At 35.3% G+C, this 22493-nt stretch overlaps 1 protein-coding gene across 1 annotated transcript in view; it reads left to right on the top strand.

Moving 5' to 3' along the window:
- Positions 1-22493, top strand: part of TMEM67 (transmembrane protein 67) — a 30345-nt gene that overhangs the window by 234 nt on the left and 7618 nt on the right. Inside the window, exons 2-21 of the mRNA XM_083872017.1 lie at positions 1280-1373; positions 2826-2925; positions 3331-3400; positions 3492-3566; positions 4834-4896; positions 7489-7643; positions 7763-7871; positions 9396-9482; positions 11381-11446; positions 14057-14213; positions 14599-14722; positions 15559-15664; positions 17484-17540; positions 17637-17735; positions 18214-18312; positions 18651-18737; positions 19470-19569; positions 19683-19822; positions 21411-21551; positions 22011-22091. Of these exons, the coding sequence (XP_083728143.1) occupies positions 1280-1373; positions 2826-2925; positions 3331-3400; positions 3492-3566; positions 4834-4896; positions 7489-7643; positions 7763-7871; positions 9396-9482; positions 11381-11446; positions 14057-14213; positions 14599-14722; positions 15559-15664; positions 17484-17540; positions 17637-17735; positions 18214-18312; positions 18651-18737; positions 19470-19569; positions 19683-19822; positions 21411-21551; positions 22011-22091 (2010 nt within the window). The remainder of the gene's footprint in view (positions 1-1279; positions 1374-2825; positions 2926-3330; positions 3401-3491; positions 3567-4833; positions 4897-7488; positions 7644-7762; positions 7872-9395; positions 9483-11380; positions 11447-14056; positions 14214-14598; positions 14723-15558; positions 15665-17483; positions 17541-17636; positions 17736-18213; positions 18313-18650; positions 18738-19469; positions 19570-19682; positions 19823-21410; positions 21552-22010; positions 22092-22493) is intronic.

Consider the following 22493-nt stretch of genomic DNA (forward strand, 5'->3'; position numbering starts at 1 on the left):
TATGTAGTATTTTTTTTTTTTCAATTCAGAATTGTCTATTTCTATTATTTTGCAGGTTTTTTTCATTACAAATTTGACCCCATAGACAAAAAAAGATGTTTTTAAAGTGTTTAAGCTCCTTCCACTGCATTTCTTCTCTGCTTTGTCCTTGCCCAGAGAGCACAACTCTGTACAATGTTAAAGATGCTTTTCAGCTCATAGGTGTCTTAACTGTTATTTATGTAAATACTATTATTATAATATTTAGGCTGTATCTTCACGATCTGTGATATTTCATCTTCTTACTTCAAAATGAGCTGTTCCTACTATCTTACTTTAATCATAATTATAGCTTGATCAGTTCTTCTGACCTTCCTTGACAACTTAAGCTATAATTTTGTATCATAATCTCAGCATTGATCCAGAGACACCAGGCTTAACCAGATTTTTCCCACTATAGTAAGCAAAGAAATGTATTTTTCCAGCAAATCAACCTTTGAGGGTGAAGCCTTCCTGAATACTCCTTTCCCTTCAATAACTGTAAAGAACTCTCAGGAGAGCAGCTTACTTGCCTCAGTTAGGTGTTCAATGGCTAATGGGCTGTGTAGGTAATTTCCCTTTTCTTTCCATCTTCTTACTGCATTAGACAAAGACTTTGGCACATATCCTTTCATGTTGTGATCTTTTGCTGTTTCTTCCTCTTTCCTACAATGGTGGCATTTGCCCTTGATGTACTGCCAAGGCTTTTGCAAGGATAAAATGATGGTAGTGGAGAGGGGAGTAACATCAGTAGCACTTGAGGAAAAGCAGTTACCTACATTTTCCTCAGTGGTTTTTATCTGTAGTACAGTTACTTCATATTATAAAATAAGTGTGGATGTGAACTGTCTGGAATAGGTGCAAAATTCCAAACAATTATATAAACTGCTTCACTTAGAGCGCTTCCATTTCTGTTACTTCTGTATATTTATGTGCAATTGCAATATGCAATTTATATGCAAAATGTCTACATATGCAATATTATGTTTATTCAATCTTTTTGTAGGCATTATAATTTTAATTTTCCCTGAAGGATGTAAGCTAACGGTTTGGAAGTGCTTAACTTTTTTGTGTGTGTCTGCTGGAAATTACTTTTGCTAGATCATTTAGCCTTTTTTTATCTTTAAAAGCTTCATTAATGTTATCAATGTTTTATCTGAACACATTTTCTAGTTACTAATGGCTGGATAAGGCATCCTTCACAGATACTGGGTGATCTCTATATTTTTGAAAATTCTAATAGTTTTATGTTTTATTTTAGAGTGGAGTTACTCAAGATGGATGGAATTGTATTACTTGCCCCAATGGCCTGACTTCAAAAGGAAATTGTAAATGCCCTGATCATGAAATACTAGGTAAAAATATATGCCAATTATGAGATGATAGCACTTGTTTTAGATATTTGAGTTTACTAAGATATGCTCTTCTGTTAAATAAGAAATAATATTTTGCATTTGTTTTCATGTCTAATGTAAAAATTCAACATTGCTCTTGGTCTTAATCATCATTTCTGAAAGACAGGGGATAAATCTGTACTATTGCAATACAAAACTATTATGCAAACATTCCATAAATAAATACTGGTCTATCACTTCCTTCAAGCTCTTTGGCAATGGGATTAAAGTTCCATTGTCATTAAAGTTGGAATAAAAACAATGTCAATGTAGACTATAAAAACATTACAATGTTTTGAAGTATAAAGGGCAGTAAAGGAATTGTACCTGTATGAGTAGGTGGAAGAGAACAGGCTGAGCACACCAAGCAAAAGGCTGTGCATTCGTGTCAGTGGATTTCATGCCTCCCTGAGACACCTGTACCTGTGACTTTATGAGATGTGCTTCCCTATACCTGTGCTTCTCTATATCTGTGCATACTTGATGCCCTCTAGTAGTTGCAGATGTTTCTCAGGAGACACAAAAATAATCTTAAATTTAGTGTTTGTGTTAAATGGATTTTTGCTTCTTCTGCATAGCAGAAACATAAGACCAAAGTACAGTTTTCATCAGTTTTACAGTGGTGTAAAACATAAAAGCTCTTGTGACCTCTAGTTTTCCTTATTTTCAAAGACATGGAATGCCTATAATTGTCTGAATAAGTATTACAAATGTCCACTTTGGTTACATTTCCAACAAAGTATATTGGAGAATCACTATTTTCCAGAGCAATAATTTTAAATTTTCCTAGGAATCTGGAAAACACTGGATACCAGTTTTCTACCTTAAACTTTATGAGAGTTACAAAATACATTCCAGGCCATTATGATAAAATATTGAGAACAAAGCTGATTCTGTAATTTGACATGCAGGTACATCAGTACTGTATTTTTTTTGATTCTCTTTGGTTTGGGTTTTTTTTTCTAATAATTAGATTTGAGATCTCTTGCCAGATGATATAGTTGATGGAAGATGCAGTTTTGAAACTTGGAAGTTGTGACATTTCTGTGAATCATTTCAAATGAAATGTAATTTTTTCCCTCAGTAATTTGCAAACTTGTTGTTTTGAACTTTTGCTTTGCAATGAGGCCTTTTTTTGAAATCTTATTCAGAATAAATAAGAGGAACAGGCAAACCAGACATGAAATGCTGCATTTCTCATTTAAAACTAAACTGTATGTGCATATGCATACGTACATTAATGGGCATTTATAGTGGATATTTTTTGCATGTTATGCTCTTGATTTTTTCAAAGTAAACTCTTTGGACTTATTTTAGATCTGCACAGATGCTGAATTTTTTCACACTTGCCTTAACCTGTGTGACACTTTGCATCAGGGAGTTTTATCACAGTTGCTTTTCTTATCTGCTTAGTGGAAAGAAGCATCGATGGCGTTTTGCTTGCTGAAGCATTGTGCTTACGTTGTAATGGAAGTGAGCATTCCTTCTCTGCCTCAGATGCATCAGGAAGCAGGTGGGTGCTCTTTGCCTTTTGTGATGATAAATTTGAACGTGTCATGGTAGTTTAAATGGAATATTCCTGAGGAACAGACTGTATCTTTGGAATGCAGGCAGGGAATTGGAAATCCTGTGTCAAACCCACTGTGTTTTGTGCTCACTGAAGTCCTTATATGGCCAGCAGCTTGGGTTTTTTGTCTGGCAGACTTTGGATTGGAAGCAAATTAATTAATTAATTATTTGATTTGTTTTCTACTTCACTGATAGTAGAAGCAGATCAGTAATAACTTTTGAATTTCAGTTCAAACTAGTGAAGTTGCTGATGTTGTTCCTGGGCATGCTATGTAATCAGCTTTCACTGAGGACTAAATATCATACTTAGCTACATTTTAAGTGCATTCTTCATGTTCGTGATCCATAGGTGTGTAAGATGTGAAAAGACATTCATCCAAGTAAGCAAGTCTTGTGACTGCAACAGCCCAAACATTCTAGTAAGTAGAATGGTTATTGTATAGAAGTTCAGTAAAAGAAAAGTTATTTTGACAAGTGTATAAATATCAATATTTTTTCTGTTTCTTTCAGACTGGGGGGTTGTGTTTCTTGCCTCGTGAAGGCTTACCCCCAAAGGGAGTTGCAACTGTTCGTTTTGCTCAGCTAGTAAGTGTATTTATTCTAAAACACTTTAAGCTTTCTCATTACTTACTTTCAGTAAATATTTCAAATTCCACATCTTGAAAAACAAAGGTGGTACTTTTTTGTCTGATCACAGTGATTGTAAGATCATTTCCATCACGATAGAATGTAGGTATGGACACCATTGTTCCAATGAAGTAAGCTTTTAAAAATTCATGCCCTCTTGGAAACTGAAAAAGGGAAGTAATTTACATTACTTCAGTCATGTAAAAACAAGTCAAAACAAGTAGCATGTAGCCTTTTGTATTAATTGTGTGCATTTAAAGCATACTCTTGTATCACAAAAATATGCTGAAGAGTCCATGAGTGCCTCTGGACTTTTTTATCATATGAAATTTGTATTTGTGTAAAACATTTGAAAAAAGATATAAGGCTTGAGTTTACTGCTTGGTCTTAGAGCTTATAAACGAAGATAGCCACATATAAAGTTTCAGATTGTGTATGAAATTGCTGAAGTCCTTGAATTGGCTAATGAATGAAAATACGTTCTATTGAGAAGATTGAAGGGGTTTTCATTGTTTTAACTAATGAACTTTCATAATTGTGAAATCTGTTCAAAGTTAGGACCATTTTCCAAGTAGTTCTGAATTCAGGAAATGCTCTCTGGCTAAGAGATGTATTTTGCTCCTAAATTAATTGATGTTAAAAGCTACCGCTGGAAGGAAAGTAAAAAGCAGTTTTCAGTTTTTCTGATAGCAAACATTGATTTGCTCCCTTATTAATATTACTATCATTAGAAATTATTAACACTAATATTATTAGAAATGCCATCTTCTAAGTAATATTTTATTGAAAATATGTCTTTTCAATTGCTTACAGTATGTACGAATGCTATGTGTAGTTCAAATATGAATATTTATAAAAAGGAGGTTGTGAAGTAATTAATTTGACAAGTATGGTCCTGAGTTAGACTTTCCATCAAGCCAACATCTTATACTTGAAATTGTTAGTACTTCCCTTGTGTGGTAAAAAAAAATTCTGTGTCACAAAATCCATGTTCAAAGCTTAAATATTTCAGCTCTTGTCCTGTATACTTTGTCTAATTCAGTGAAGTGAAAGAAATCATTGCATTATGGTTGTGTTTTGAACTGATATTGTTAGACTGAGATATTTATAGAAAGCTCTTAGAAAAAAATCAGTGACATCTTCTAGTTGACATAGTTTTCCAGACTGTTACATTATGGATGAGTTGTTGTGAACAAAGACAGTGAAAAAGTTCCTTATTTTACAGGGTATAACACTGACATCAGCATGGTTTCTGAAAAACCTGCAGTCCTCAGCCTTTGCCTGTTGGGTGAGTTTCATTAATGTTTGCAGTTTGCTTTTTTATACAGAATATGGTACTCTATAAAAGCATGTCAGTTTTATTTTTTGAAGTTATCTTGCTTATTTTTAAAGAATTCTATTTTGAGATGAGAATAGAAAAGAAATAATTATATATACAGAATGCTTAGAAATACTGAGGGCTAGTCAATGTTAATGCAAGTCTACAGCATTGGAATTTTCACAAGATGAATGGTGTTAAAGAAAAATCCTTCAATATTTAGCAGTATGTTGTAGCCCTGGTTCGTGCCTGAGATGTTTGGTTTTCTGTAATTCCTTTCCCAGGGAATTTTCTGTAAACAAGAGACATGTTTACATTCTTTCCCTAGGAGGGATTTTTTCTTGATGTCCCTCTGGTCTGATCAATGTGATTGAAGAGGTTTGTCTTCTTGTCACCCATCAAATTGGTCTGTGCAGAATAGTATAAAAGGGAAGAGACTTCCTGAGAATAAAGGAGTCACTTTTCCAGCCTTCTGAAGTTGCAGTCTTTGTGTTGTTGTGGTGTACAATAGCAACAGTATGTGACTTACTGTCCATATATTTGGATATAAATGAGCATATCCAGTAAGGGATCACTCAGAAAATTAACTTCTTACATACCCAGTATTTACTGGTGCCTGCTCTTCACCTCTTAGTTGACTTTCAATTATTCCTAACCATGGAACCACCCTTTTTAGCTTTGCTTTGCTTTCCATATGGAAGTGTTATTTACCATTATGTTGCTCTGGGTGACAGTAACCATGGGTGAAAGAGTGGCTGCAGCAGCAGGATCACAGACACTTGTGAAGGGCATGTGCCTCTGCCTCCCTTTTACCAACTCTTGTTATCACACATTCTCATTTCCCTTCTGTATTGGTCTCCTGAAAATCAGATTTTAACTTCTCAGGTTCTGCTTTTTGCCCCTGTCTGTCACAACCCAAAGGGTTACCTGGTCTAGAAGTCCCTAAAGATCACAATGTGGATTTGCAAGATTCCATAATACACAAGCACATGGAGTCTTTATTTCCTACATTTTTTAATAGAGTTTACTACAAATTATTACTGGTAAAGTGAGTATAGTTATGATTAGTAAAGCAAGTGTATATGTGTATTCCAGTGGTAGCAGCAGTCAATAGTAGCAGCAGGCATACATTTCAATACTAACAGTTGCTACAAAATGATCATTAGGAAAGCAGCAAATGCACTTAGGATGAATTACCCATTTGTGTGTGTATTATTCCAAATAGCACCTTTACAGTACTCAAGAAACCACTCCCAGGAGTGGGGCCTCAAAACTGATGACAGATGAAGTTTCACTTCAAAGATGATCAATGTTGCAGATTCTGGAAGCAGTCAGGCACCCCTAGCCAGTCTGGTAACCTGCCTAGGAGAGCTCATAAAAAAGTTTGTGCAGAGGACCTTCCCTGTGTGTAGAGATTGAGAGAGAAAGATGGAGGGAGAGATTCGCTCTCCATTTTGGGTAAAAAGTAATTTTTATATAAGTTGATGTAGGGCAGCACCACCTGGTGCAGCCAACAGATGACATTGTTTTATATCTCCAGCTAATTTTTTGGTTTTTTCCAGACTTTTTCTATTCTTTCATGTACAACCATCAATAGTAGTTGCCTCTTCCTACTCTTTTGGAATGCTTTTCCTCTTTTACCCTCTAACCCTCTTCTAGACTCTTTTTCATCTTTCCAGATGATAAGTTGCTGTTACCATTCCTTGTGTTTGTGCCTATTGATGGTATCTCAGGAGGTCTCTGAAATTCAGGTACCCAGCTGCACTTCTCAAGGATGTTTCAGACGCCCAGGCATGTTTCCAGGCTGGCAGGTGTTCTCTCAGTCAGTATTTCAGCAGACTTACATTCAGGATTTTCCCACATCACCTTTGCTCCTATCACCATCTCATACACACAACTCTGATATGTATTCTCCCACTGGTCTCATTCTTTATCACTGATAGAAATTTATCCTGTTTGCCTGCCTCACCCTGCTCAACCATTCAGAGATGCTGCCTGAGTGTGATGAGCAGCTGCTGGTCTGACCCACACAAATGGGGGTGAGGAGGTGGCAAATTAATACCAGTGCAGTGACCCCTGCACACAGATGCCAGGTGTCATCTCTGCATGCCACTTGGCACTGGTGTGTTTACCAAAATTGAGCAAGGTACATAAAACTGAAGAGAAAATACTTACACTACATGCATCTGTAGTTGTCAGTCTGAGGTCTTTGAAGGAGTCATCTTTGCTATGCAGTCTAAGTGGTATTAAACATTTTGATTCTTATTTTGTTTTCTAAGTGCAGATTTTGACATTTCTGTCACTTTTTACCATCTAGTGGATGCAACTAAAATAAGCTGAAAAAGTGAGAGTATTGTTTTCATGCTGCCATCTGCAGATCTGTAAAAATATAGTACCTGAATACCTGAGAAAAATATTATGTGTTTACAAAATGAAATTACTTTCAAGTGAAAACAAAGGTTTCGGAGTGGCTTCTTAAAAATAACAATAATTTTATGACTGCCTAACAAAAGGGAGGGGTAATTAAATACTTTTTTTCTGTGTTGTGTTTCTCCACTGCAGTTGTACTCTAATCTAACAGCATGCCAAGCTCTTGGAAATATGTGTGTGATGAATATGAACTCATTGAGTTCATCAAGTACTGATGCCTGTGGTTTGTTTCAGTATATTTTTGTCAGTACAGCAAGGGTAGGCATCATTCATTCAATACCCTACTGGTAAGTTGCCTTTTCCATAACTTTTGGTCTTTAATAGCTTTGTATGGAAATTATTATTCTAAATGTTCTTTGATGAAAATATTATATTTCTTTATAGAAAACAATGTAATTCTTTTCAGGAGGCATAATCTTCCATGGCTGTATTATGGTGACCAACCAGGATTGGCATCCCAAGTGCTTGAGAAAAACCATTTTCCTACAACTTTCACTTTTAAGGGAACAGATAAGGTAGGTGTTGGACATAGTAGACATAGGAAAGCATACACTAGGAAGAGGACATAATCACATAAAAAGGTTTAGATTTATTATAGATGTGACTAAAGGTAAGTTTTAGGCAGTTAGTATAACAAAACTCAGTGTGAGATCTTATGGAAGAAGAAGGTGATATTCACATAAAATAATGTCTAGTCACTTCCTTTGCTTAGATTTTCATACTCACATTCTCATAAGGCCAAGCCTGTGTGGTCTGACCAGGGCATAAGGAGCAAAGGATGCCAGCTTTTATGTGTTCATTGTGTCCCCAAGCATCTGGATTGGCAGTGGTAAACTAGTAATTAGACAAACCTTTTAGAAACCTTAGGAGTTGTTTTGACACTGTCTTTTGCTTCAGTCTTGTTTACTTCCATCTTCATAAATCTGAGCTAAAGTTGGTCTTTGTTTTTTTACATGTTTAAAATATGTACATCCTTTTGTCAGATTTCATGGTGAACTAATGTGAAAAAGAGGAGTGAATGTGATGTGCTGTATCCTTACTGCCACCCTCCTGCCAAAGTGCAGGGTCTTTTGCTGACAAGATGTCTGTGCCAGGTTTTATCACAACCCATTTATCAGCTCTGTAGCTGGGAACAGTGTTCTTCATCACTGTTATGTGGTGTTTAATGCTTTCTCTTGCTTACACACACATTTCTCCCCCTACTCAATTTATTTGTGATATTTCTGTTACAAATCTCTACAAGCTGATTGTATCAGAGATGGATTCATTGTATTCCTCCAGCCTTTTTTTCTTTCTGCTGTGAATTAGGGGAAAAAAAAAAAGTGAAAAAATAATTTTAATGTTAAGCAAGCCAGATATCCATCTCTGGGAGGGATGGACTGCTTAAATAGCTTGTTAATTGACACATTTTTATGAAGAAATCAGATAGTAAATCTAAGAGTAAAGTGATTTATTTTTCCAAATTCACTGTAAAAATAGAATAGCTGGAATAAGTTATTCAAGTTCAGCTGTTCAGCTAGTCACAGAAAATAGTACTAGTGATAACCTGTTTGTCAGTTATACTGCCAAATTTATCTAGAGTTTTCTTATTGACTCAAAAATAAAATAATAGCCTTTTTCAGCCATATTCTACAAGGCTATGTTTTAAGTTAAACAATATTGCAATGTGGCAGTTGTTTTAATAACTAAAATACTTGTTATTCCTCCTAACACTGAAGGTTCTGGAAACCCTCTACATTCCAGCATAGTATACATTAGAAATCTGCATAGATCTCTGATAAGTTTAAGGCATGTCTACATGTTTAGAAGTTCCTTTGGAATTTTTTCCGTGTCACTAGTGAAGCTGCAGAAGAATGGTATGTTTTTTTTTAAAAAGTGAACTGTCAAACCCAAGATTAAAAACAAAATCAAAAGGGCAAAAAAATGAAGGATTGTGCTGAAAGTTTTAGGAATCATCAAACAATTAGACAGCAGTCTCTAAAATGTGAATGTCTACTTCAGGGCAGTTTCATTGGTCTTTATCTTTTTTTCATCAACAGGATGTAAAGCTGAAATTTATTGCAGCCTCATTTGATGCAGCAGGAAACTTTCTTAAGTGGCAAAGTTTGGAAGGAGGTATCTTACAGGTATGTTTAATTTTAGTTACCTTTTCTTGATAGCACAATGTTCTGAGTGCCTTTAGCCAAATTAAAGCAAAAGCCAAGAGTTTGGTTATTACACTAATGACAGTTCATAACTGTAGAGCTAGGTTAGGGAAAATAGCCCTTTATTCTTGCTCACAATGATCTCTACAAAATCAGAAGTATAAATTCATCAACACTGTCTTCATCCTTTGGACCAGTATAAATTTGGCATATTGGAGAGCTCTGAAAAATAGTGTTAGTCATTTAGAACCAACCATCTCTGTCTTCCATTCAGCACAGTTGCTCATGTGTGTAGTTTCTTATTAAACCTCTTTTTCTTGTTGATAAAAATGTATTCTTTAGCTCTTTGTCCACATGTGTTTATAGATGATGCTATGAGTGTGTCCCTATTAGATGCTGTCACTTATTTGCACACATCATGGGGGTGACAATCAAATCAGCGGTTATGTCACTGTCAAGGGAGGTAGGAAAGCTGATCCTACACCATTTTCTTAGCATTGTCTTGGGATTTTTTTGCATGGTTATTTCTTTTGGTTTTAAATATAAAATGTACACTATGACCAGCACATGCCTCTTTCATAACAGAAAGTTATAAATACGTGGTGAGAGACTTTACATAGAAAGGGGGAATACTGGCTGGAAGTACCCTTGGACATTAAACCCTCAGATTTCAGGGACACAAACATTTTACTTCAGCAGTACCACGCTGTGTAGTTAGGCTGTGAAAAATGCAAGTAAGCAGCAATTAGAAAGTGCAGTAGTCTATCAGAGAGAACAATTGTCAGCTGCAACATGTTAGAGAATAGAATTTGTTTAGCAGTCCAGTGGTGATTTAGGCACTCTCAGTATTTCCCTAGGCAGACAACAATAGGATCACTAGTAAGAACGATTGGGAATTCTTGGTTCCTTTTCTGTTGGAGCACGTCACTTCAAGCATTCCAGTGTCTACAGAAGATCAGCTGACATTCTGGATTTATTTTGTTATTGCCTCAGGATGAGCCATCTTGTGTCTGTGTCTCCAGTTTTAAGGAAAACTAATTTTTAAGAGAACAGGTTACTAAGACAGTTACTATGCATAGAAAATTATATATTCTGACATACAAGTTTAGGTTTATTTGGGCACATTTATCCTCTAGGACAAAGCTTTTAACAACTAAGAAGAACCAATGGGAAAGGAATAGCTTTTCCATTTAAAGCCTGCTTTAATGTAATAGATTGTGCTAAAGTGGTCTCAATGCATAATTGTAGCAATTCCCGGAATTTCAGTTTCACACTAATAGAATTGTGGCTTATGCAAATTTAGATTTGTTTCTCATTTTGGGAAAATGACTCTGCCCTCCACTAAATGCTGTGCTCATTTAGTTAGACTTTGGACCATTTTTTAATGGATTCAGCTGAATCTGCTGTCCTTTGCTGAAAATATAAGTGTTGTATTAAAAAAAAAGAAAAAAAAAACTGTTACTTGGTATAACTTTGATTCGCTGAGAATGCCAGCTTAAGAGAAACAGGGCTGTATGAATGTGGACTTCTTTTCTTATGGGATTCTTGAATTTAGCACAAGCCACTGATTGAGCTTTAACAGCACAGTGCATTAAACATTCAGTCCACAGAAAGATTATTCTTGCCTGTTTGGATGCTGCTGTCCACAAATTTCAGTGATGGAACTGAAAAAATATTATGCAACTATGAATAGGCTAATCAGCATTTTAAGAACATCAATATTTGTGAAATAAATAATCGTGTTTACTAGAAAATAAATCCTTATTAAAAAATAGAACAAAATATCTTTTGTGAGAACTGAACACATAAGTGCTTGTAAATATTTTTCACATGAGAAGACAATACATTTGAATTAACCTAATTATAACTGTTTTATTCAGCTTTGTCCTGACACCCAAACTAAATTGAATGCAGCTTATGTTTTTGGAACAACTTACCAACAAAGTGTAAGTATGATAAAAAATGATATTTTGAATTTTGAATCAAGCTGCCTTATATGTCATTAGTTATTCAGTGTGTGTTGAAGAACATTTGGAGTTTAGGCATAAGCTGCAACATGGAGTTCTTTCTTGGGAAATTGAGTGAAATAAGTGTGGGGTTTTTGAAATTATTTAACTACATTGTAGTGGTGTGTTTTTAATTTTATCAGTTAATGTATGGATTTATGGTTCGCTCTTACATTGTTCTGTGTATGTTAATGGTTCATTCCATGTACCCCCCTGAGTTTCTTCCTTTGTGGTTTCCCCCAGGTTACAGTTTTGTCAGTCATTTGTTATGTAACCCCCAGGTCCTGTCTGTCACTTCGAGGCCTCACCCTGGTCTAGAAAGTTCCCGTGAGGTCGTCAAGTGATTGGGCAGAATCCCACTCATACCTATATATTACTATTGTTTATTAACTCATCTAACATTGAAAACCATTTCCCATATTTTGTGTTGAAGTGTAAAAACACAGAACTTTGGCTGTTATTTAGGTGGTGTGAAAGTCTTAAAAGGTAATAGCTGTCAAAGCTTACTCTGGGAAATTTAAAATGTTTACCAAATAACATTGACAAATCTTCGTTAAATATTTTTACTCTTCCATATTGCTTAATATCGTTTAATCCATATTTCAGCATTTCAGACAGAATGAAAATATGTTCTATTTAGGATCATTGAACTAGTTGAGTTTGGGGCTTTTTTCTTTTTAAAATCTTGAGTATTTGATATTGAGTCTGTATTACCTGTTGTTAAGTATTAATTACAGTTAATCTTGTTTAAATGGATACATCAGTAACTTACTGAGTATTTTTTAATATAATTTTCATCCACTGTATGCATTACTTTTTTTTTTCCATATGGCTTTGGAGAAAACATGGTTGACAAATTATATGAGTATTTAAAGGTGTGTGGATCTTTGCATTTGCAAAAAGTTACCTGCTTTCACATCTAATTTCTTCACACAATCACTTTGTGTGAAGGTTGAGGTAGTCAGAGTCCTCAGGAGGCTGTCTTGTCCACAAGACAAGCAGGGCCATGTAGAGCAGGTTGCTTAGGACCGTGTCCACATGGGTTTTTATCCCCAGGGAGTGAGATGCCACAGCCTCCCTGGGCAACCTGTGTCAGTGAAAACCTGTCTTCTGATGCTCAGAGGGAACCTCCTGCTTCAGTTTATGCCTATTGCCTCTGGTCTTGTCACTGGGCACTGCTGAAAAGACTCTGGGTCTGTCTCTTACACCCTCCCTTGTACAGTATTTGTACACATTTGTAAGATCCCCCTGAGCCTTCCTATCTCCAGGCAAGAGTCTCAGCTCTTCCTTGTAGCAGACAGAGATGCTTCAGTCACTTCCTCACCATAGTGGCCTGTGCTGGACTGTATCAGGTAGTTTAATTTCTCTCTTGTACTGGTGTGCCCAGAGCCAGATGCAGTACTCCATGACTTCAGCATTTATGTTTCTTGACTTTAATGTTTACACTGTTTCAAATTTTGTGTCTGTGAGGTTTGCTAGGATATTTTTTCCAAATATGTTGAAAAATTTTAAGAGCTTAATTCTCCACATTAGTCATTCCAGTTAACTGCAATCATTTCCAAGAACTTTGCATAAAATCATTAGTACTTTGTAATTGCTTGCAGATAGCTGGAATACCTTGTCTATCAGTACTTCAGTAAAGCATTTGACACTGTTTCCCACAGTATTCTCAAGAAGCTCTCTGCTGATGGCTTGGACAGGTGCACTCTTTATGGGGTGAAAAAGTGGTTGGATGTCAGGCTCAGAGAGTGGTGAATGGAACTAAATCCAGCTGGTCACTGGTGGTGTTCCCCAGGGCTCAGTACTGGGACTGGTCCTTTTTAACATCTTTCACAATGATCTTGACAAAGCAATCAAGAGCACCCCTCAGCAAGTTTGCACATGACACCAGATTGGGTGGGAGTGTTGATCTGCCAGAGGGCAGGAAGGCTCTGCAGAGGGATCTGGACAGACCAGATGGACAGGCTGAGGCCAAGTGTGTGAGGTGACAAGGCCAAGTGCCAGGTCCTGCACGTGGGTCACAATCACCTCATGCAGCACTCAGACTTGGGGAAGAGTGGCTGGAAGGCTGCCCAGCAGAAGAAGACCTGTGGTTTCTGGTTGACAGGTGGTCAAACATGAGCCAGCTGTGCCCAGGTGGCCAAGAAGGCCAGTGACATCCTGGCCTGGATCAGCACTAGTGTGGCCAGCAGGACCAGGGCAGGGATTTTCCCCCTGGACTGGGCACCAGTGAGGCCACATCTCAAGTGCTGTGTCCAGTTCTGGGCCTCTCACTAAAAAGGACATGGAGGTGCTGGGGTATGGAGAGAGGGGCAACAGAGCTGTTGAAGGGTCTGGAGCACAATCCTGTGAGGAACAGCTGAGGGAGCTGAGGGTGTTTAGCCTGGAGAAAAGGAGGTTCATGCAATACCGTGATGACTCTGTGATTCACTCTTTTCTGAAGAAGTGTGACAGACTCCACAATGATTTTGTAGGGGAGGAATCCACAGCTTGACCAAATAACTAAATCTTTAAAGTGATCTTTTTATTTTCACTTTTTTTTTCTCATAGTGCAAAATTTCAGTTTCTAAGATTTTATTGGATTTTGCTAATCCAGTCTTTTATGACCTGTTCCTTGAATACAATGATGGCAATGGACAGCAATATCTTTGGGCCGTGCCAGTTTTAAATTTGAATCTTCAATATAACGAAAAGTTTGTTAATCAAGGTAAGATTGTGATAGTAACATCTCTATGGATTTATAAACAATCTGAAAACTTCAAATAGAAATAATCTATATTAATTACTGTTACTGAGTTGTGTTGAAAGATACCACAACACACCATAATTTTTTTCCATTCAAAAAAATTAGTATTTGTGGGCAAGTTCTGATATTTTAAGTGCAAGCTTTGGTTGCATACACCATTCCAGTCAGTAATATGCACAAATAAAATAATCTCCTTTCATTATATATTTGTATAAGTTGAAAATAAATAATTTTATATCTTCAATAGTTACTATGTGTTGTACAATTATATGTGTTGTTCCTAATACATTTCATCCTTTTTATGTGTTGAATAAGACATGTTTAAAACTGTCATGTTTTTTACTAGGCAGTAATATGAACAACTGGCTTTTGACTCGTCGATTTTTTTTGGTGGATGCACTTAGTGGAATAGAGAATGACTTGGGAAAACCTCCAAGGGTAATTCGGATTGCCAGCAAAATAACAATAAGGTGATTAACTCATATACTATATAGCACATAGAAAATAAAGCCAATGTTGTACAGTCTGCATTTTATTGTCTTAAAGTTGTTTTGTTGTGTATTTTCTAATACGTGTAATATGTAATATGCTTTATCCATTGCATATTTGGAAATGGTATAAATTTCCATAGTGAGTGAAAGAAAACAACATTGACTTGTGGGAATTAAAATGACCATGATTCCCTTCCAGGTACAAGGATCAGACCATGTTTGCATAATACAAGTTAACAGGTATTATTCAATCACCTCTTAACAGCAGGTGTTGTCTGAAAAACCTAAAAGCTCCTCTGTTAATTCTTTTTCAGCATGTGTTAGTGACTATATAAGGATCTTATTTCATACTCCATACTCTTTTTTGCAGTATTTTTACAGTCCATTGCCTATTCTGTTGTAGAGTCCAGGATAGGCTTGTAGTCATTTAACTAAAATTGTGAGACTGCCTGTCAGGGTCATAACTGATTGCTTATCTTAGCTGGAATGTATTTTGGAAGAAACTTTTTTTCTCCTTCTTTATGTGATGTCCTCCTGTAAGATACAGACAGGTAAAGACTGATTCAGATATTTTCTTACAAGTAAACAATTCTTCCCATAATTTGTTTTTATATATTTCTGTATATGCCTTTGTGCATTCCAGTTGCTTTTAAAATGTGAAGTGCCATGTCATTGGGTTAGAAATTCCCATTTTATTTATCAGGTGGTTCTGTTCATTTAGTATTTTCTTGTAAGTACAAGTTTCAATGATTGCTTTCCAAGCACTCATCCATTTTTGGTTTTTTTTAATTAAAAATCATACTCTATTTCTGCAGTATTCGTCTGGTATCCCATACACAGAGAGGAACTATCTACCCTCCTCTAATTACTGTTGCTTACACAGATGTGCTTATCCAAAACCCTGAAACCCAGAGTGTGATGGTGAGATCTTTGTGCTACGTTAATTATACTTTTAGTTCTATTGGAATTACGGGTTTTGGTAGTGGGTTATAAAAATCTAATAAGCAGTTTCTAGTTCTGGTCAGTTTTGAAGTTACAAGTTTTCACTAAAACCTTCTAAAGCGAATCAGTTAAAAGAATTGTCTTTTCAATTTATTTTCAGTCTCTTTTAACTTAAAACACTTCAAATTTAAAGTTGGTTTTAAAATGCTGAATTGGACTATAGTTCAAATAAAATTATAACACATAAAATAACAGATAAAGGACTCCATGCAGCACTGCAAACAATTTATGCAAGGAATTAGTATTTTTATTTAGAACAATGCATTAAGAGGAGGTTGTGATGATACAAAGATTTCAGGTCACTTACAGTTTAAGTTACAATATTGGTAATATATATAAAACATCCTTTAGTGTTTCATCTTTCTGTACTGAAAACCACCAAATTCTGCTATAGCAGATGCAGAAGGGCCATTTACTACTTTCCCTTTTGCCTGCCTTCATGGGCAGCAGCTCAGTTGCCCCATTATTCTGTCTTGTTTGTGTGTTAGATCACACTGCACTAAAAAGTAAAAATTACGATCTTAGGATGATAGAATAAAAAAAAATTAATATTAGCATTTTCTGCTTGTCAGCTTTCAACTGTTCAGACTTCTAGTACAAATAAACATCTGGCTAGAAGAAATATGTGATACTAGAAGAATTCTCTGAGTTCCGTATTAGTTGCATGAAAGTAAAAGAATTAGAACGATAGAAAAATCAAGACTTTTTTTTTTTCCTTCCTAAGTGATGTCTTTATTTAACTGCTGAGACAGCGCTGTATCTAGAAAGTAATTCATACAAATAGTGATGGTAGGAACAACTGTTTTCAGTTCCTCAATTTTCATATTATTTCATCCTTACCACTGTATGATATCTATTTGGGTATTGTCAGTTTTGGATGTCTTGTTGCATTTAACAAATTCTATGCAACTAAAAATATACATTGAATTTTATTTCCAGTTTCTGTAAACACTGAGCTTGTAGTAACTGAGGATATTTAGACTTAAGTCCAAGTGCAGTGATAGAAGGAGGTCTGACAGGAACAAATGTTTGGGGAAGACAACGTGTAGGGAAGGAGAGATTGTTTGGGGGGGAGATGATACTTCTTTTAAACTTAATTAAAAATACTCTTTATTATCATGCCTATGTTAAATTTAGCTGTGCAGTGAGAAAGACTTCAGGCTAGAATATTATAAACAAAGCCAAACATTTTCTCTGCCATGTACAAATCTTTCAGACCAAAGTCATAAGAGGTCTTAGGTTAAATTTAAGCTAGAGGCAACAATTTTGATGCTGCATGACTATTTTTATTTCATTCAAGCTGAAAAAAACCCTAGTATCTGAGCTGTGAAAGCTTACGATATGATTTTGCATGTTGGTGTAATTACATCAAGGTTACCTTTAGTCACTGATAAAAGGGAAAGTATCAAACATTCAGTGTCTCCTTTCTGTAGGAACAAAATCATGCACATTTGAAAGAATTAAATTAAGTATAGCTGGTAATTTGAAGATGGCAAGCACCCATCCTAGCATTACTGCTGGTAAAATCTGCAGGAAGAGTAGCACAGTACATGCTGGTACTGAGCCTGGCACCAGATCTCACCAGGTCAGATGCAGTAAAAAAAGATGTATGTAGTACTTGTATGGTAGCCATAGATGGGCATTCCCACCAACTAAAACTGAAAATTACCACTGTCTGTAATGGTTGTAGCACTTCAGAATTTCTATACATAATTACTTTTTGTATTTTAATATTCAGGTTTCTTTCGCAGTCAGCTATGAGATGAACCAGTCAGAGGCTCAGATTCAGACTGATGTAAGTTGTAATTCCCTTTAATTTCTTGATAGAATGATTTACTTCTATTTTTTGTGTTTTAAAAATATCTGCAAATGATTTTTTTGTTATTTTCAGATCGCATTGGGTGTGTTGGGTGGACTGGCAGTGTTATGGTCCCTTCTCAAGACCGCAGGCTGGAAGAGGCGGACAGGAAGCTCTATAATTGACTTGCAGGTATGAACAGCTGGCAAACTGAAATGAGATATTTAAGGGCACCTTTGCTGTCATTCCCTGTGATTGTAATGATTAATTTTCTTGAGGTATCTGAAATAATTTCTAGCCTAGCTGCATAGAGCTGTGCCCCAGAGTTAGGCTCACTTGGGAAAGTAGGTTTTTGGCATTCTTTTTGATCCTGATACTGTCATTCAGGAAATGCTGCTCTAAAAATAAAGGTATTTACAGGGCTGTTCTGATCAGTGAATGGACTTGGTTTTCAGATTAATTCTTCTTTGAACAAAGACCAGCATGTAGGAGTTTCAGCTAGTGAATGTACCATAAATATATAACCACAGGGGAAGCTTTTGTTCAGGGCTACTTTTCAGTACTAGAGTTTCCTATGTGAGCTACATAACATTTTATATGAATGTATTATGAACATATGCATTACTTAATTATCTTTATGGATGTCTACAGCATGTTTTTATAATTGCAGACATTTTTCAAGTTCTTACTGTTCTATGCTGGAGATCTTGCCAACGTTTTCTTTATCATCACAGTGGGCACAGGGATTTATTGGCTCGTATTCTTCAAAGTAAGTGATTTTCCAGATTTGGATGTATAAAAAGCTAGTAATATTAAATATATTTTTGCATAGACAATAATTTTCTTTTTTCTTCTTTTTTTCTTTTCTTTTTCTTGTCAGACTGTTGAGGCAAGTTTAAATATAATATTCTGATTTGTGTGCTTAAATTTTGTGTTTGGCTGTTTCTCTTCCTTAGGGTTTGTTTTACTTGCAGTCTGCTTATTAGTCACTTAAAATATTTTACACATTCATTGATGTTTTTCTGGAAAAGCTTACTCACACTTAAGCATTTATTATGTTGTCATGTATGCCAGCTGTACTGTTTCAATGTAACTTCTCAATTATAGGCTCAACAGTTTGTATCTGTCCTTTTACCTCTTCCATCTCAAGAAGAAGATTTTGTTACATACATAGCATGTGCATTTAGTTTAAAGGTAAATAATTTTTTCCTCATCATAAAATACGTGTCAGCATGCTTCTGTATATTTTTAGTAGGCTTGTTTTTAAATATCTTGTGCAGTTATTGGTTAGTAGTGTGTAGATGTTATGTCCTAATAGTTATGTTCTTCTAAGAATTAAGTAATTTTTCCATAGAAACTTATTTTGTGGAGTCTTTATAGGAAAATAAATGTCTCAAGAAGGTCATGAAAGAAAGACTGAAAAATCATTCTTTCAAGGATAAAGGTATAAAGAAACCCAAATAAAATAGCGTCCTATCAAGAAAGCAAGTACTTCAGTTTAAAGCAGAGTGTAAGTGCTGTGAGTTACTGATTAGAAAGAAGACAGATCCAAATCTGTCTACATTCTACATTCAAATATGTAGAATTCTGAGATCGCTGTTCTGTCTTCATGGCACATAGAAATATTATATAAATTCTGGGTATTATATTGAATTGGAACTCGTAGTGCAAGTTAGTATTTTATGGGGAAATGTTTTTTTTAATTTGTTACTTTCCTGTATTTTCTTCATAATTTTGGACATTGTCACATGACTTACCATTATTCCAAGCTTTTAAACGAACAAAAGATTATCAAAAGTTGGTAATAAAGTTGCAGTCTCATGTATAATCAGGCTGTTGCTCGTTATGTTTAATGAATAATCCATACAATGACTATTCCTCCATTTTTGTGTATATGCTGTTTCTGTCCTTACTTTTCTCTCTTAGGCTCTGCAGTTTTTACACTTGCTGGTTTCACAACTTGCTATTGATATTTTTTTCATTGACTGGGAAAGACCTAAGGGCAAAGTTCTTAAAGCAGTTGAAGGTAATTCAAACTATGCTTTTTTTGTATAAGCTTTGGTGAAATTCAGATATTACTGAAATCTGGTGATATTCAGATATTAAATTTTAGAGCTTTACTGTATGTACTCTTTTTAGGTGATGGTGTTATTAAAAGTGCTGCTGCATCTGTGAGCATATGGAGGACATATTTTATAGCAAATGAATGGAATGAAATTCAGACAGTGAGGAAAATAAATCCTCTCTTTCAAGTGCTTGCAGTTCTTTTTTTTCTGGAGGTAATATTACTATTATAATTATTACTGTTGTTATTGTTAGTATTTATAATTCACAACCAGAGTGTAACATAAGGGTCTGATGTTTAATCCTTTTCATTCTGTGTGGTAATAGCAAATCACCTTTAAATTCACTTGAAAACATGTAACTTAGTAAAATAATTATTTTAATGCATTTTTTAATTTATGTGTATGTATAGGTCATTGCAATATTTCATTAAGGAAGACCTTAAAAATAATCCAACCTTTAATTGTCTTAGAGATCTCTGTTAGTTTTGTTTGGGTTTTTTTTTTAAGGTAATGAGTTACCTTAAAGGGCTTGAGGGACTGATAAATCTGTGTACACACTCGATTCTTTATTTGCCTACTAGCACCCTCCTGCCACAGTCTACAGCTTTATTTTTTATTTCATATTTGTCTGAACTGAGTTTCCTTCCTGCTAATTTGCTGCAGTGCCCTTTCATAATGCAGGAAATAAAATGTGCCAGTTCTGTTTCGGATGGCAGTATGCCTTCATCAGTTACAGCCCCAGGATATGTAAGAAATTGTTCTTTAGCTTTTAAAAAATGTTTGGGCTTGTTTCTTTTGCAGTTTAGTAATTTTTTCTATCTTGTGAAGTATTCTTAAAGTGTGTGGCATATAGTTGTTTTTGTGAGGTTCTTATACATATTTTAACGCTTTCATTCAATTTTATAGTTCTTTTTAAATTTTTCCTTTAAATTAAATAATGAAAGTCCTGAAACTTTCTTCATTTACTATGTGAGCATTTTTGCTGTTGCTAAATACAGGCCAGGACCAATTTAGGTGCAATATTACAAAAGAGGGAGAAAAGAGAGCACCTATTCTTACTGCACACTGCAGCTACCTGAAATGAGGGTGTAGTGAGGTGGGTGTCTCTTCTCCCAAGTAAAAAGCACTGGGAGAAGAGGAAATGGTCAGCCCACCACAAGTCTGTTTTGGTGCAACTTCTGTTTTGAAAGATTTTAGCTAGTTTTTCACCTCTTAAGTGTTTCAACACAAGTGTTCCTCTCATCTTTTTTTTACTTTGGAACTTTTTTTAGACTTTTTATTTAAAATAGATTAAATAATAGAGAGGGTGGAGGAAATATATTTCTGTTCAATAAAAAGAAAAGAAATCAGCCTTTAAGAGTTGCAAAATACATGAAAATTTGCTTTAACAGTGGAATAGGACCAAAGAGCTGAAATTTGGCAGAAGTTATATCCCTATGCAGTACAGCAGTAGAATCTTTTGGAGTTTTTCAGTAAAGGCCAATATTGACTTTTAGCTGCATGTATTTTAATTTACCTATCAACCCATATATGTACAGGTTGTGTTTTAGTTATGCTCCTCAGTAAAAGCACTGGATCACACAACTGAGCTCTGTCATAGTGAGAAGGCTGCTATTCCCAGGTCTATTTTTCATTATTTTTTCTTAACTTCCTGTTAACTTCCTGTTTCATTTTAAATTCGTTACACGTGCTGATATAGAATTCAATGATGCTGATACAGAATTCAATATGATGGAAACAACAGGATGCTAATTAATACTATTCATTCTCACCTGTTGTTATATTGACCTTATCTCTTCAGGTGGTGGGATTTTCAAACCTGGCTTTAATGGATGCTTCTTCCAGTCTTACAAGAAGCAGTGAGAGCTATGTAGCTCCTTGGAGCCGCATTTTAAGATTTGGTGTGTCTGCTGCACTCTGGATAGCCATTGCCATCCTACAAGTATGTGAAACATGTCGCATCCTGAATTACCATTTTCAGGCTGGTTCTTGGAAGCTAGAATAAATCACTAGACTGTCCAAACTGCTTATCATAGCATGGGGTAGGTTCTTCATTGTTATGTTGTTTTAGCTAGTATACCTTTGGGACTCAAAATGAATCTTCTGAGATATGAGACATCTGACTTTAGAATCAGAATTTTAATCCTCTCAAAGATGTGAATTTATGCAAATGCTTTGTTTTATTTTAAACAACTTTGAAGCATCTGACAAGTTCAAAATAAAAAGCAGGTTCTTACTACAACTTTACTTCTTAAAGGAAGTAGTAGGTCAATCCCGTTTCATTAAGTCCAATGCAATGGTGGCCACTGCAGGAGTCTGTTATTTGTGGGTGTTAACTGGTGCAATTAATTGCTTAATAATGTCAAATCTGATGAACTAATAAAAGAAAATTTTATTTCAGGTTATATTTTTTGCTGTGATTTATGAAAGATTTGTTGAAGATAAGATAAGCCAATTTGTTGATTTGTGTTGCGTGAGCAATGTAAGTATTTCTTTGTCTCACTTGTAGTGTGGCACTTTAAAAAGAATAGTACATAAAATAGTTTTAAGAATATAAAATAATATTTATTAATTTAATTTAGATTACTATCCAACAGCCAAAGCTGATGTTTCCTTCAGCTCATTTTATTGGTGAACTCTGCAAGATTTCAGTTAAACTTTAATTGGAAAATGATTTCAGAAACATAGATATCAATATGTTCTTTTAGACATCTGATTTTTAAGTTTTTTAGTTGTTTTTCTTTTTTTTTTTCATTTTAAATTCATTACATGTGCTGATACAGAATTCAAAAATAACAAGTTATAACAGAAATTATTGGAACCATTTACTGCCATTCTGTTTACTGGTTTGTGTTTAGTCCTTGTGACTTGTGCTTATTCCTCA

This window comes from Zosterops lateralis (genome assembly GCF_965231275.1).
Source record: "Zosterops lateralis genome assembly, chromosome: 1".
Classification (NCBI taxonomy): Eukaryota; Metazoa; Chordata; class Aves; order Passeriformes; family Zosteropidae; genus Zosterops; species Zosterops lateralis.